This window comes from Dipodomys merriami, unplaced genomic scaffold (genome assembly GCF_024711535.1).
Source record: "Dipodomys merriami isolate MVZ:Mamm:240054 unplaced genomic scaffold, mDipMer1.0.p SCAF_429, whole genome shotgun sequence".
NCBI classification, from domain to species: domain Eukaryota; kingdom Metazoa; phylum Chordata; class Mammalia; order Rodentia; family Heteromyidae; genus Dipodomys; species Dipodomys merriami.
The window spans coordinates 643,928-658,643 of NW_027205926.1; the positions used below are offsets into that span (position 1 = coordinate 643,928).

The 14,716-nt window shown below is 39.4% G+C and overlaps 1 protein-coding gene across 9 annotated transcripts in view; it reads right to left on the minus strand.

The window, feature by feature from the left end:
• Positions 1-14,716, minus strand: part of LOC138807721 (protein kinase C theta type) — an 84,591-nt gene that overhangs the window by 38,587 nt on the left and 31,288 nt on the right. For 8 of the 9 annotated variants that reach the window (XM_069993512.1, XM_069993508.1, XM_069993510.1 and 5 more), the window contains 3 exons: positions 11,479-11,605; positions 7,973-8,172; positions 4,866-4,926 (listed from right to left, as the gene is read on the minus strand). In XM_069993512.1, coding sequence (XP_069849613.1) covers positions 4,866-4,926; positions 7,973-8,172; positions 11,479-11,596 — 379 coding nt within the window. In that variant the 5' untranslated portion in view covers positions 11,597-11,605. Of the gene's footprint in view, positions 1-4,865; positions 4,927-7,972; positions 8,173-8,560; positions 8,616-11,478; positions 11,606-14,716 lie in introns of those variants that run through there. The other variant, XM_069993517.1, reaches the window with a different exon arrangement.

The window sequence follows — 14,716 nt, forward strand, 5'->3', positions numbered from 1 at the left end:
GATGAAAGAGGGCTTCTGGGGATGAGAGGCCTGAGTTGAAGAAAGCAGGAAGGTTTTCTTTGAGGGCACAGGAGCAAGGAGGGCAAGCATGTACAAAGAAACAGCTGCACTCTAAAGTGCAGGTTGAAGTCTCTATCAATTGTACGGAGCCAGGGTCAAATTCTAAGAAGGAGAACAATAAGAAAGATACTGTTGGGGGGTGGTGAGGGAGATGTGAAGGGATGGTAAGGGGAAACAAAGGAAGAGGCAACAATGCTTGATAAGAAATGTACTCATTACCTTGCCCATGTAATTGTAACCCCTCTGTATGGTATTTTCACACACACACAAAAAGACATCGTCAGAATTCTAGAAGGATGGGCACCAAAAGAAAATTTGGAAAAGCTATTGTATGGGCATCAAAAGGAAACTGCTAACTGTCCTGGGGAGTACAAAGGAATGGTCCAATACAAACTTACTGTTCTCTTTCAAAATGCCTAACCTGCAACTTGGTTAAAAACAAAAAAGTAAGATGTGTTTTGACCATCGCTATTCTGAAAGGAATTGAGAATGCAATGCATTTCAGAATACATATATTCATCAGATGTCACTGGGCTATGGAGGTAAGGAAACTGTACCAGCTAAGGTAAGGGAAGTTGGGAACAAAAACTCTATGAAGAAGAGATTGGTAGAGATGGTTTCTGAGCTGATCCTGAACGATGAATAGTGCCTACTAATGTGTGGGAGGAGGTATGGCAGGCAAAAGAAGATGTTCTCTCTAGGTAGAAGACAATCAGCAAGGATAGAGAGATGAGTCCTTAGGATGAGACTGAGAGGTCCTGAAAAAGTTAAGAATTGTCAGAGTGGAGAGAGTGCAGCAGAAAAGCTCAGTGGTCATTCACATCCACTGGCGCTTGGTACAAGTACCAGGTCACTCTGCACATTTGAGGACAGAGATTTGCCTCTGTCACAGAGGCACTGGTATGGTGAGGGTCAAGCCTGGGAAATATACATTATAGCATCTGCATAGGTGAATGACTGGGATACAATGAGAAGGAACAAAGTAAAGAGATGATAAAATTGAACAATATTGGCAACGAGGACCAATTATTGAAGTGGGAGGTGGAGGTTCAGGAGGCTATAAAACTTCCATGTTTTATAGGAAAATTCATAATTAACTAAGATCATGAGTATAGATGGCAGATTTATGGCTGAAAATAGACACTTTACATTTTGTAATTTACAGTGAACAACATTTAAAGTATGTATGAGAAATCCAGTTGGAGAGGGGTCAACTCTGAAGTCAAATTATATGAATCTGAAATATGAGAACACAACCTTGCACCTGTAAAAGACTCAGAGGAGTAGCCTTTTCTAGCCAGGCTGTGGAGAACAAGAGTGGGGAATGAAAATTTTGAGGTCAGATCATCTATAGTGGGAGAGGGAGCAAGAGATAACAGTTTTTTCCCAAGTCTTTGTATTTCCTAACAAATGGAGTGATGTCACTCTTTCTGATGGAGGCATAGAATGTGATATATATATATATATATATATATATATATATATATATATAGTGATATATATGTATATATCACATTTTCTTGATCTATTCATCTACTGAGGGGCATCTGGGTTGGTTCCATATCATAGCTATGTAAATAATGCTGCAATAAGCCCAAAGAAACATAGGTCCCATGGTTTCCCTTATTTGCAATAACTAGTATATGTCTGGTACAAGTAGAAAAGGTCAAAAGCTATATACACATGACCAGATAAGATGAAGTTTAAGCAAAATGAACCCCAAGATAGGGACACAAGTGTTTTTTTCTTCCTTGATATTGTTTCTAATGTATTTATAAGGTACCATGTGATTTTTTTTGTTGCTTTGTATGTCCCTCCCCCACAGTATAACCCCTGTTTTCACTGTATTTAATGTTGGTATAATTTGGGGAGGGGGAGGGAAAAAACAAAATGTTTAAATAGGGATACAGGCTGAACCCATTGCAACAATGAGATGTAGAAGACACTATGTTGAAAAAATGGGGCTGGGAAGGTGGCTCATTGGTAGAGTGCTTGCCTTGCATGCATGAGGCCCTGGGTTCAATTCCTCAGCACCACATAAGCAAAAAAAGAAAAAAGCCGGAAGTGGCGCTGTGGCTCAAGTGGTAGAGTGCTAGCCTTGAGCTGAAGAGCTGAGGGACAGTGGCCAGGCCTAGAGTTCAGGCCCCAGGACCGGACCCCCCCCCCAAAAAAAAAGAAAAAAGAAAAAATGAGCTTTGCAGTTTAGGTGGGGAGGGGGGGAAAGAGAAGGAGGAGTGTAGTTGTGGAGGTGGGAGGGAAGGGATGGTAGGGGAAAAACAAAGGAAGAACCAACAGTGCTCCATAGGAAATATACTCATTACCTTGCTCATGTAACTGTAACCCCTCTGTACAGTATTTTCACAATATAAATCTTCTTAAGAAAAGAGATAACAGTTTTGTCAAGGGCAGATTTTTCAAGGACAAGACTGGAGTAATCTGTGTATGGAGAGCTAAGGTATTAACCCTATTGTTGAACCTTCCATGGAGGGATTCAGGAGACAGGATATTATCTTCAATGTTATTCAAGTTTAAATTTCCTTAAACTTCCCTTTTCTCTTGCCTTCTCTTTCCACACCATCTTTCACACTTTTTATTTTCCTAGTGAACACATTTTAAGAGCTAGCTCAGCTTTTTTTTGCCAAAGGCCAGCCTCTCTACCACCTGAGCCACAGCTCCACTTTGGGCTTTTTGCGAGAAGAGTCTCACAGAATTTCCTGCTGAGACTGGCTTTGAACTCTGATTCTCAGATCTCAACCTCTTGAGTAGCTAGGATTACAGTTGTGAGTCACCAGTGCTCAGCTCATTTCTTTTTCTTTCTTTGAAAGTTTTATTTATGGAAAAATTGAAATATGCACAAATCTGATGAAATATTAAGATCAGTTTTCAAATGTTAACTATTCAGCTTCAACAACAATCAACTCAGAGCCATTGTCTTCTACTAGAACCTTATCTACTTTCTCTATCCTGTACCAATAAATTATTTTGAAACAAACCCCTTGTATTACATTATTTAGCCTATAAGAAATTCAGCCTGTCTGTAAAAGTACAAGGCTCCCTTTGAGAGAGAAACATAGCGATCATACATTGTTATCACACAGAAAGCATGAGTAGCTATGACTCAATCATCTAGAACCTGGTGAGTGTTCAAGGTTTCCCTTATTGTCCCATAATATTGCTTTCACTGTAACTGGACACATAAAGAACTAGATGTGTTTTGAAGAAGCAATGTAAATCTGAGCGAAAACTCAAGGGTTGAACATGGCTAATTCCAAACTCTAAAATAAAAAATCCAAAACTTTTTTCATTTTTCTTGTCAGTACCAACATTTGAACTCAGGGTCTCGTGTTTGCTTGGCTGGCACTATCACTTGGGCCATGCCTCTTAAGTCCCTTTTTTGCTGGTTAACTGGCAATGGAATCTCTTGGATTTTCTGCCTGGGCTGGTTTGAACCCTGATCCTCTGGATCTCAGCTTTCTGAGTTACAGAGATGAGGCCCCAGTGCTTAACACAAGTCTGAAACTTTATGAGCACTGACAGACTGCAACAAGTGTAAAATTCCATGCCAGAAAATTGCTTCATGGACAAATTTACTTAAAATATATAAAATTATCTTCAGGCTATGGGCATGAGATATACATCAAACATTAGAAAATTCAATCTCTCAAGGTATCTCATATCTCATTATGGATGCTTAGATATTCCCAAATGCACAGTCAACTAAATCAGAAATTCTGATATCAACCATTTGGGGTAAGCAATATTCAACCTGTAGGAAAACAAATTTAGGAAGAAGGAAAATCAAAGCAGTCTAGCATCAGGGAGTTCCCAAGTTCACTCTGCAGTGTAGAATTTGATGATTTTGGTCCATATCCATTTAAACAGCACTGACAGACTCTCAAAGGCATCCAACACACAATTCTAGTAAATTAGCTTCTGTGACTAAAGTCTATACAGTACACGGAACCTAAACTCTTTTAGTAGTGGGCTTCCTTATGCTTTGTTGTTCCTGAAAGGATATGAGGTGACTAATTTTCAACTCTAGCATTATGCCAGTAGATTTGTGGAGAATTTATTGTTAGTTTCTTATTTGTTTTAGTAATAGTGTAATATTTGTTCTGAAAAAAATATATTTTAGTGTATGTATGTGTGTCTGTATGTATGTGAATATTTGTATATATGTGCACATATGTATGCATACATAGCAACACATTATCATTTTACTTAAATTCCTAAACTAAAACAGAGACTTAAAAGCACCAGGCATGAGTTCACCCAATTAAAAAATAAATGATGTAAATGTTTTATATTTACATTTCTATTATATTTATTTATTTGGTGATACTGGGGTTTAAACGCAAGGTCTCAAAACTCTTACTAGTGTTGCTTACTGCATTGACATTCTACCACTTGGGCCATGCTTCCATACATGCTTTTTGCTGGCTATTTGAAGATGAAGTCTCAAGGACGTTTCTGCCTAGGCTGGTCTTAAGAACTTGATCCTTCAGATGTCAGCCTTCTGAGCAGTTTGGTGTGAGCCCCATCAACATTTGTGCTTTATTTTTATTTTTTTTTTCATTTCTAGTTGTAATTTCTATTTAATTTCTAAATTCAATTATTTCTGTTTCTTTTTCTTTTATGTCTGTCTGGCCCAGATAACTATGTCCAATTCATGTCTGTACACTACTGGAAATTTTAATAAAGTTCCTTGTGCTGCTTTTTTCTCCTTGCAACAGTGAAACAAGTTACTCTTGAATGAGAGTCAGTGCCCTTCCCACCCCCAAACAGGAAAAAGAACTGTCACTTGCCACTCATTTCCAGAAAGTATCTTGCATTCATGAGCATTCGGCCTTGAGGTTTCAGCTCTAGCTAGGGGAGAGAGGGAGAGAAATATCAGTCAGGATGTGACGGCAGCCCTGAGCTTGGTGACGTCATCACCAGCCACGGGGTGAGGGGTCAGGGAAGAAACCATCGATGCTTTCCTTCACTTGTCATCGTCTGAGCCGTGCAGCACCCCTGAATACAGGCTTTTTGTAGGAAACCACCTCAACAAGTTACCCACTCCCCTTGGGGAGGAAACTTTGCATAAGTAGAGGCAAAATTCAAAGACACATGCTATTTGGTTTTCATCCTGTGTGACACTGTTTATCTGAAGAGCTCCAAGAGTACAGATCCTGAGTTTCATCACCGACAGAAGTAAACAGCCATCAGGACTAGCTCCCAGAGGACAAAGTAGGGCTTTTGAAAAGAGAAATTCTGCTTTGAGAGACCCATGACCCTCCTGCTTTTCCCATTGGATGCAAACCCAGGTTAGATAGGAGAGTAGTCTTTGCTTTCAGAGAGACAAACATTTCCTTGGGAATATTCCAGATGCTCTATGAAAGGGATTCTAATTAGATGGGTCTGATAAAAGAATATATATATATATATATATATATATACACACACATATGTTGCATACATATACATAGTATGTATAAAATGTATACAATTGGGCTGGGAAGGTGACTCAGTGGTAGAGCACTTGCCTTGCATGCCTGAGGCCCTGGGTTCGATTCCTCAGCACCACATAAGCACAAAGAAAAAAGCCGGAAGTGGTGCTGTGGCTCAAGTGGTAGAGCGCTAGCCTTGAGCTGAAGAGCTGAGGGACAGCGCCCAGGCCCAGAGTTCAGGCCCTGCAACCGGACCCCCCCCCAAAAAAAAATAAAATAATAAAATGTATACAATCAGTATATATGAATATAAGTATATAAGCTTATACATAAGTATATGAGTATATTAAGTATATATACATATATGCATATATGCTTATATATGTGAGCATAACATATACATATATATATATATATATATATATATATATATATATATATATATAAGTTATATAGAAGGGATCAGAACAAAGTGCCATGTTAGGAGTTGATTCAGGATCTTATGTAATGTGACATATATTGGAGAACAGGACAAAGCTCAGAGGACATTCATTCACTAACAAATCACTAGCATTAATATATATGTGTGTATATTTATATATCATATATATTTATATGTCATATATACACACAACATTAGTGGACTAAAATGAGTAAGAAAAGAGGCGAATCAAAGGCATGATTTATCATCGCATTCATGGATTAGCTGAAATAAATGAGAGCTAGCAAGATGTGCTTTTAAACCTAGAGTTGAATTTGAATTGCAGTTAAATAATTTCCTACCCATGTGACCTTATATAAAATGCTAAGCCTCCCAAGATGTCTGAGAAACTGACATAATAGCAATCCCATTTTAGGATTACAGTTTTATGATAAACTCTGACTGGTTGGCTACCTGTAAGTTCTCATGTAAGCTTTATAGATCAGTGGGTAGAGAGATGTTTTCAGTATCAAGTGGAGACATCATGGCTGGCAGATTTGTGAAGCGAGCAATAGAAATGAAGGCAAAAACAGAAAGAGAAGAGGGAGGAGTCGGGGCCTGATCCTCACTGCAGTGGTGCAATCAGTACGATGTGAGGAAATGTGTTATCGACATTCAGGATACAGCAGTGATGCAGGAAACTAAGCCAGGGGCAATGCAACTACTGGAAAGCGATGCTCATAGAAAGACATGTTTTTCTCTTGCTTCTGGGAGTGGAGAAAACCATGAGTTTAGTGGTGACCTGAACAAAGCAGGAGCTCAGTCTCAATGCATTACTTACTCACAGAATAGTTGATGGAGATGAAAGGCAAGTTTGAGAGAATCCATTTATAATGGAGGAATTAATTTTTAAAAAGCAGTTTATAATAGAAGCAAGGGGAAACTATTAGTTTAAGATAATCTGAGATAAAGATAAAAATAAATTAAGGACCTCTCCCCCACACCCCACCACAATTACAGCTTAAAATCAGAAAAGGATGGTGAATTGGTTAAATAAGGATCCAAATGCTGCCTGAACACTAAATGACCATCTGTAGCATCATTCAGTTCTTTAACCTTTCCTGACTCACCTAAACAGCTGATCTAGAGGAGTCTGGATCCTTTTATCCAAGCTCAAAGCAGAAACACTCAATTGAAACCTCTGAACTACATGTACCCACCTTCAATAAAACCTTGGCTTGTAGCTGTCTGTAAAGATTACATCAGTTACACCAGCAAAAATTTGTATACTTTCCTAAAGAATACTTTTTCTTGTGTACCCAAAATGGACACCAAAAATGTAGTTTTTGGCCTTCTCTCATTCCCCTGTGAAACCTGAGAACTGAAACTCTTTTGTGTAGATTTCTAAATTCTGAGGTATAGTAAAGCAAGAAATGGAAAAGCAAGATCCTCACCTTTGGCATAAATGATATACACATTAGTAAAATGTTTTCTGGGTTTCAGATCACGTAAAGGCAGATTTTATGGATACACTTTTATTTCATTTGGTGTCCTTAGAAGTTTGTATTAGCATTTTTTAATGCACCTGTGTTTTACTCCTCCCTTTAATATTTCTAAACATCTGCTACCCCAACAGTTATAACCTAGATTTGCAAGAGTGGTGTGCTAAGCATGAGTTGTGGACGATGTTTTTGGTACAGCGTAAGCTATTTAACTCCATTATGGCTTAAAAGCATTGATAGACAAACTTGAAAGAGGTCTGTCTGCTAGCCTCTCGCAATCAGATATCTTGAAAATAGTTTCTCTCCTTCAAGAGGAACTTTTGATATTTCCAAACTTAACAGTGAAAGATCAACCACAGATTTTCATAGCCTTCTCTACTGTTATGTAAGCACCAGAGAGACCTGAATATATTTATACATTTTGAAGCTCATAATAAATTGTCATTATCATCACTAATCACTAAGGAGGAAGTGTATGCGTTTACCCCAGGCCTGGGAAATCCTGACAGAAACTTGGAGCTGGCTAACAGCAAGGTGAATAGATTTGATCCAACTCTTACCCATAGCTCTGTCCTCCCATTGTTCTTCCTGCATCTCTCGGCCAGCGAGTAGAGCTCTACTGTAGTTTCTGAAATGAGGTCCACATTTTTGCCTTTCACAATGATCTGCATCACTCTTCCCTTGTTAATATGGGCGTCGAAGGTGCTGTCCCAGGGCGGGTACATGGTTGGTTTCTTCTGGATATACATCTGCCCATTTTCTAGGACCACAAAGGTAGAATTCTCATGACTCATTCAGGCAAAGTTAGAGAATCATTCAACTTAATGGTAACACCAACTCCCTCTGCTCTCTGGAATGGGTAATTCTGTTGCGAAGACAAAAATAACAGAGACAACGCAGGTGACAGAACACACCATTCCCTGGTCGAGATGCGAGGTCATGCGCTGAATCTTCAGAGTTGCATGTAGGTTATTTATTTATTTATTTATTTATTTATTTTTACAAACATTTCCAAAGTTTATTGAAAATACTGAAAGATGTTTGATTATCCCTTCAAACAAAGCACAACCTGAAACCAAAATAAAGAATACCAAACTGTATTTTAAGTACTGATAGTAGGTCTTAGTAAACACTCATTTATAAATTACCTTGGCTTATGTGTTTGTAAATAGAAGTTCTTCAGCCTTCTGGAAATAAATAAGATCAAAATATTAAGTGTATTTTGAGGAGATCCTTCAAAAGTATGACAAACATTACATGCCATATTTTCAGAAAAATTTGTACCTATTACTACAGCTATTCCATTACTTTAGTTTCAGTAACTTTTCCAAACAAAATGCATGTAGGTAATTTAAACAATAGGCATCGGATAATGTCTTAGACTGCAAATATTTATGAGTTGATTGCTTCACTTTGGGCATGAATATCTGAGCAAATAAAACTTTAAATAAATCTCTAAGACAGGGCACATACGTGGAATGCCTACACTCTAGAGGCTGAAGCAGGACGACTCAAGTTCAAGGCCGGCTTGGGCTAGATAGCAAGACCCTTTCCCAAAAGATCAAAAACAAAACACATAAAGGGAAAAACAAACTTAAACTGTTCTGCCTTTTGATATCCTCCTTTATTAGTCAGTAGGTCTTGGTCATGTGATTAATTTCCCAGGCATCCAGTGAAAATAATAGTCAGTATAAAACAACTGCAAGACACAGTGGCACAATCTGGGTTTATAATGACAACTTCTTTAAAGAGTTAAACATTGCCATTTGGCATAAATACACTTAAAAGTTGAACCACTGCCTTCTCAAATTCTTCTTTTATCCTCTCTTTCTTTAGACAGTGCTGTGGTTTCAACCCAGAGCTGGCTAGGTTGGTGCTCTACCACTTGAGGTATACCTCCAGCACTATTTTCATTTTTTTGCTGGCTATTTTGGAGACGGGAAAAAGAAGTCCTGGTTATGGTTAAGAACAAAGCTACAGACAGCATGGTTCCTTTATGAAAAGCTGGAGAAATTTTACTAGGGGAATTAAATAGTTTAGTCTCATTTCTACCCACATTAGGACGAACAGGACCATTTTCAAAGGCTCACAAACAGAAAGCACCTGCCATAGAGCCTGTTCATTCTCTTGACTCATCTCTCTCTCTCTCTCTCTCTCTCTCTCTCTCTCTCTCTCTCTCTCTCTCTCTCTCTCTCTCTCTCTCTCTCTCTCTCCCTCTCTCTCTCTCCCTCTCCCTCCCCCCTCTCTGTTTCACACACACAATGCAGCTTCACACAAACCAAAGTTCAAAACCCTCCTTAAGTCCTGTAAGAATAATACTTGCGTGATAACATTCAGAGTGATTTCTAATGAGAACAAAACTAACAACACAAGAATCAAACCGAGAAATCGCTACAGTCTACAGGCCAATCTTTTAGAAAAATTGTTTCCTTCTTTTCTGACAAGGTCTCTTGATCCACATGGCTGATTAGACCAAGTTCAAAGGCAAGACCAAAAGAAGAAGGAAATTTCAAAAAAAAAAAAAGAAAAGAGAAAAGAAAAAAGAAAAGAAAAGTAAAGAAAAAGACTCTCCAGAGGCAAATGTCAGCGAGACCTAAAGCTGGAGAGAACACCAGGTCCAGGAGACACATTGAGTCCAAAGCAGCTTTGAAAAACTTAGACATTTTACACTTCAAAGATGTCTGTGACATTTGCAAGGGTTTAGGTTGGGAGCAAGTGGCATTCTCACTTTTAACTAAACAGGAGAGAACTTGGGGCAGAGGGAAAAAAATCAAGATGTTACAGTCTTCTTGCCTTTGATGTACTTAGAGTGGCTGGAGGGGTGAACTGAGCCGTAAAATGTTTTTACTTTATTTTTGTTTTTTGTTTTAGCTATTGGTTTGAGGCAGCACAGTGGGATTTAGACTTCTCAGAATTCTGACCTGTTTGCCTCCAATGGAAGTTCCACCACTTGACTCAGTTTCCCCTTGCATCTGTGAGTGCTCCCAGTCCCCTACAGAGGTCTCCTTAGGACTACTCTCCGTAGAATAACAGACATTTTTCTGTATCCATCCTTCTCCTCTCCCTTTAAATGCCTTACTTACCATTACTTATCACGTTGTAGTTTGGATGATTGCCTTTTGCTATGAGAGTAGGAGCTGTCAAGGAAGAGAGCTCTTTCTGGACTTGCTTGCTATTTTTTGTGTTGTGTTTTCCTCTCTGCTCTAGTCCTAGGGCCCTCAAAGTAGGCTCTTCAAGAACACTTTTGTATATAGTAGTTATGAAGACTTACTTCTCTGTTACTTCAAATCTCTACCCTTGTGGGCCGGGAGTCACATGTCTCCTGAATCAGTCTGAATGCAGGGAATCAGGAAAAGGTTATGAGGATGGGAAGGTTTTGGTATATAAACTTTCCCCTACCTTTCCCTTGCAAAGTCCTTAGAATCCTAAAAAGCAGAAGGATGAATGGAAGCTGAAGGGACCACACACACAGTCCATTAGAAAAAGAAGACTCTAAGTCTACGGAGGGAATCTTGGCTCACAGACATAGTTTGACCCCTTGACATGAACTTGCTGCTTGGACGTGTTCACCTAAGACATGGCTATACTTCCATTCAGGTAGGATCTTAGTAAGTGCAAGTTGCTAGAATTTGGATTATAATGGTTCACGATAGATTCACTCCCCCAAACTTCACCAAGCTTAGCCAAGGAAACAATAAGCAGTCTTTAGAGTTGATCCCAAGATCAAATTAGATTAGACAGTATTAATCTACTCGTAATCATTTAAAGCAACTAGGCTTATGAGTAGAGGTTATACATCCTCTATGTGCTTCTTCTGCATTAATACTTCACCTAATTTCCTCAACCTTTTGCCTTATCTTTGTTTATGTGAAAAAAACCAAAAACAGCAGTGGGTCTTAAGGTTCTAGTCAGTACGTATCACTTAGTATGCGTCCTTAAGACACACTGGTCATTGATGTCTTGAGCTGTAAATTCCAGTTGAATCAAATGACCTTGAAGGTCCTGGAAGGACATCATCCAATATTCCTAGCTGGAGTCACCTCCCCACCTCAGTCCCCATTCTTACCTGATTCAACATACTCTTTTACAAGTACGGCACAGTATGGGTTCACAGCCTCACCCTGACAGGACTGGCAGGTCCCACAGTCAAAGTTGGACAAACCAATCCGAAGAAATGGTGACATGGTTGCTCCCTGGAAAACGACAAAAGATAAGCACTGTTTCAGGCTGTCAGATATTTTTTGCTGTTCTGTTCTCTACTTAACCAGTGTTTTATTATGGACAGCCAGAGCCTTCCATGGATCCACTATCCAGCTGAACAAATGCTTCTATTTCCGCTTCTGCAAAGCACATTCTGGACTCCCCCCAAACCACAGACTGACTTGCCAGAGCTCTAGGCCGTCTGGAAGTGTGCATCCAACTTTGCTAGTGAGAACGAAGGAAAGACCTAATTGCAAGCAGTCTCAGAGAGTTAAGTTTAATGGCTTCAGCGTGAAGCACATGTTTTCCAGCATTTTGTTTTGTTATTCCTGAGGTGCACAAGAAACAGCACATAGTAATCAGAAAATGAGTTGACAAAGAGTGAGTCTATTTTAGTCACGCCAGTTAAATATGACACTGCAAATTCTTACATGGTCTATTTATGTGGGTATTGGAATTGTCTCTAGGCATTTACCAGCTGATCCGTATTCCTTTTGGATATTTTTACAAAAGTCTGTTTTTGTAATAGTCACTCTCTCTCTTATGCACGCACACGCATGCACAAACATACACTCACGTGCTCATACCCACACAGACATAAAATGAGCCTTTGAAACACAGACACTTAAAAATATCTTAAGCCATTAGCTATTGAAAAATATGGTTTGAATATTGTATGAAAAACAATAATGCCTTACTCTCAAAAGATGAACCAAGTTCTTCACAAATGCAAAAAAAAAAAAATCCACCTCTTTTTTCTTTTGCTTTTTTGGTCTGAGACTGGTGTTCAAACTAGATATAATACTTTGGCTCATAAGATAGTGCTCTACCAACTGAACCAAAATTCCTCTTAATAATTAGGCTTGCCTAGAGATCTAGGTGAAAATTATCACAGTGTTGGATACAGATTCCAGAAACCCAGTCTGGTTGATCTGCTGTTATGTCTTTGTTTGCTTTGCCCACTCACCTCAACTAAATATCTTTTCTTTTTTTATATTTTTTTAAATTTTTACCAGAGTCTCCATGAAATATTACTGATCTGAAACTGAAGTCTTGTATTCAGCAACAAAGTTATTTCCTTGCTTCCTCCCTCAGCTTGAACCTTTCTACCCCTATTTCCCCAAACTTTGTTAAGTCAACAAATACTTAATATTGTTGGTCCTTCCTGCATCTGTATGGCAAAGTCAGAGACAGTAACCTAGCTAGAGTCTTGGGCCTCTCATAGCTAATCTAACAAAACCCTAGGAGAACTTCAAGTACTCCAGAATGTTCTTTGGATAAATTGTGAGTCTGTGGAGAGACAAATTGACGGATGCTCTTAGTTTCACAGACATTGGTGAAGTCTTGATTTCCGGTAGAGTTTGGAAGGCTTATCAAAAGGAAGTAGTTATCTGAGCACCATTTATTGGGTGTTGTTAGTTTCTGAAATGTTTCTGCACAGACCACAGGGTGGAATTCCAGTCAGATGGCATTGTCACATTGTCCTTCGTCTCATGACTTAGAATTCTTGGACAGCAGCTGGGCTACTGACTGGAAGTCCTGACAGGATTTCTGGGAGAACTTTTCCTTCTCTGGGAGTTTCCACCTGGGGGTGAGTTTCAGGTTGTCTTGATTTCTCCAGCCATCAGGAAAAAAATCCCTGAGAAGTCTCTGCTTTGATAGAAATCTTAATCATGGTAGACCTTGAAGGATTTCCTTTGTACAAGTAAGGGGAATTCTAAGTTAAGACCTAATTTGAGTGCTAATTTGAGGGCTAATTTGAGTCCAGACGGATCACCAAGTCTGAGTTACTACCACTCTGACCTTTGGGAACTTGTCATTGCTATTTTCAGGGTGTGTTTCCCCATTAGGCAGCTGCACAAAAGGAATCTGTCTCAGGAATGGATGGAAAGCTATGAGGTTGCTAGGGTTTCTCTTACTTCCTGGGAGAGAGCTGTAGTGAGCTTCTCCCTCATTCTCAGGGCCTTGATTAGATATTAATGACTTCCTTAACCAAAAATGCCTTCATTAGAGTCATTTGCACTATTCTCCTACCCATAAGCCTTTGGACAATTTACGCACAACATGTATCTTGTTTTGTTGTTTGTTGTTTTGGTTTTATTTGTTGGGCAATATTGGGATTTGAACTCAGGGACTTGCATTTGCTCAGTAAGCCCTCAGCCATTTTAAGTCAAGTTCACTGACTTTTATGGTTTATTTTTCAGAGAAGGTCTCATGATTTTTTTTTTTTTTTTAACTCTAGGGTAGGCTTCCAACTCTAACCTTCCTACTTCCACTTTCCAAGGAGCTGGTATTACAGTTGTGCATCACCATGTCAACTGTACTTCTGGGAAGGTTTAGTTACAGATCTCTGGAATTTGTGTAGGTACATATGTCAAGAGCAAAGGTGTGGGGTAAGTCTGGTGGATGAAATTAACATCAAAGGCATTCCATAGTTGTTTTGCTCTAGGAGCTCAGAGCTGATGGCAGGGATAAGGGGAATTTCCCTGACTGTTAAATAGAAAGGAGAGTTCCTTGGGTACAAAACGATCTGGCTAAACAGTATGCTTCAGGGCAGAACTTGTGGAGCTGTCCTCTGTACGATTCAATTAACCTAGTCTTACTCTCCATCCAACAGTCTCACACGACACAGCAAACAGGTATGTAAGATGACTGATTGGTCCGGCTTTTTTAACAGGGCAAGATCAGGTCCCTTCATGTCCTCAGTCGAGCAATAAATCACATGCTCTGTTCTCCCCTACCATCTCCATGTTTAGCACTTATATTTCCACCAGTCCTCACTTGGAGCATACCACCTTCTTTTTTCAGATCTGCCCCTTCGTTTTCTTTGCCAGCTACGTGACTGGTGGCATGAGCTTCAGCCTCTCTTGGCTCTTCCTCACTTGCTTTGTCTCCTCCCTGCCTGCCTTCGCCTTCAGTTTTGCCTCATCTCCATCTGCATTGCCTCTTGTTTGACGAACTATAGCAGACGTGATTTATTCTGCCTTTGCTTACCCCCTCATTCTCTAACGTCTCGATGCTATTGTCCATATGGTTTTAGGATCTTGCCATTGATTCTCCAATGGCTTCATAGCTCTCCATTTTTAGTAAATCTGTACCCCACT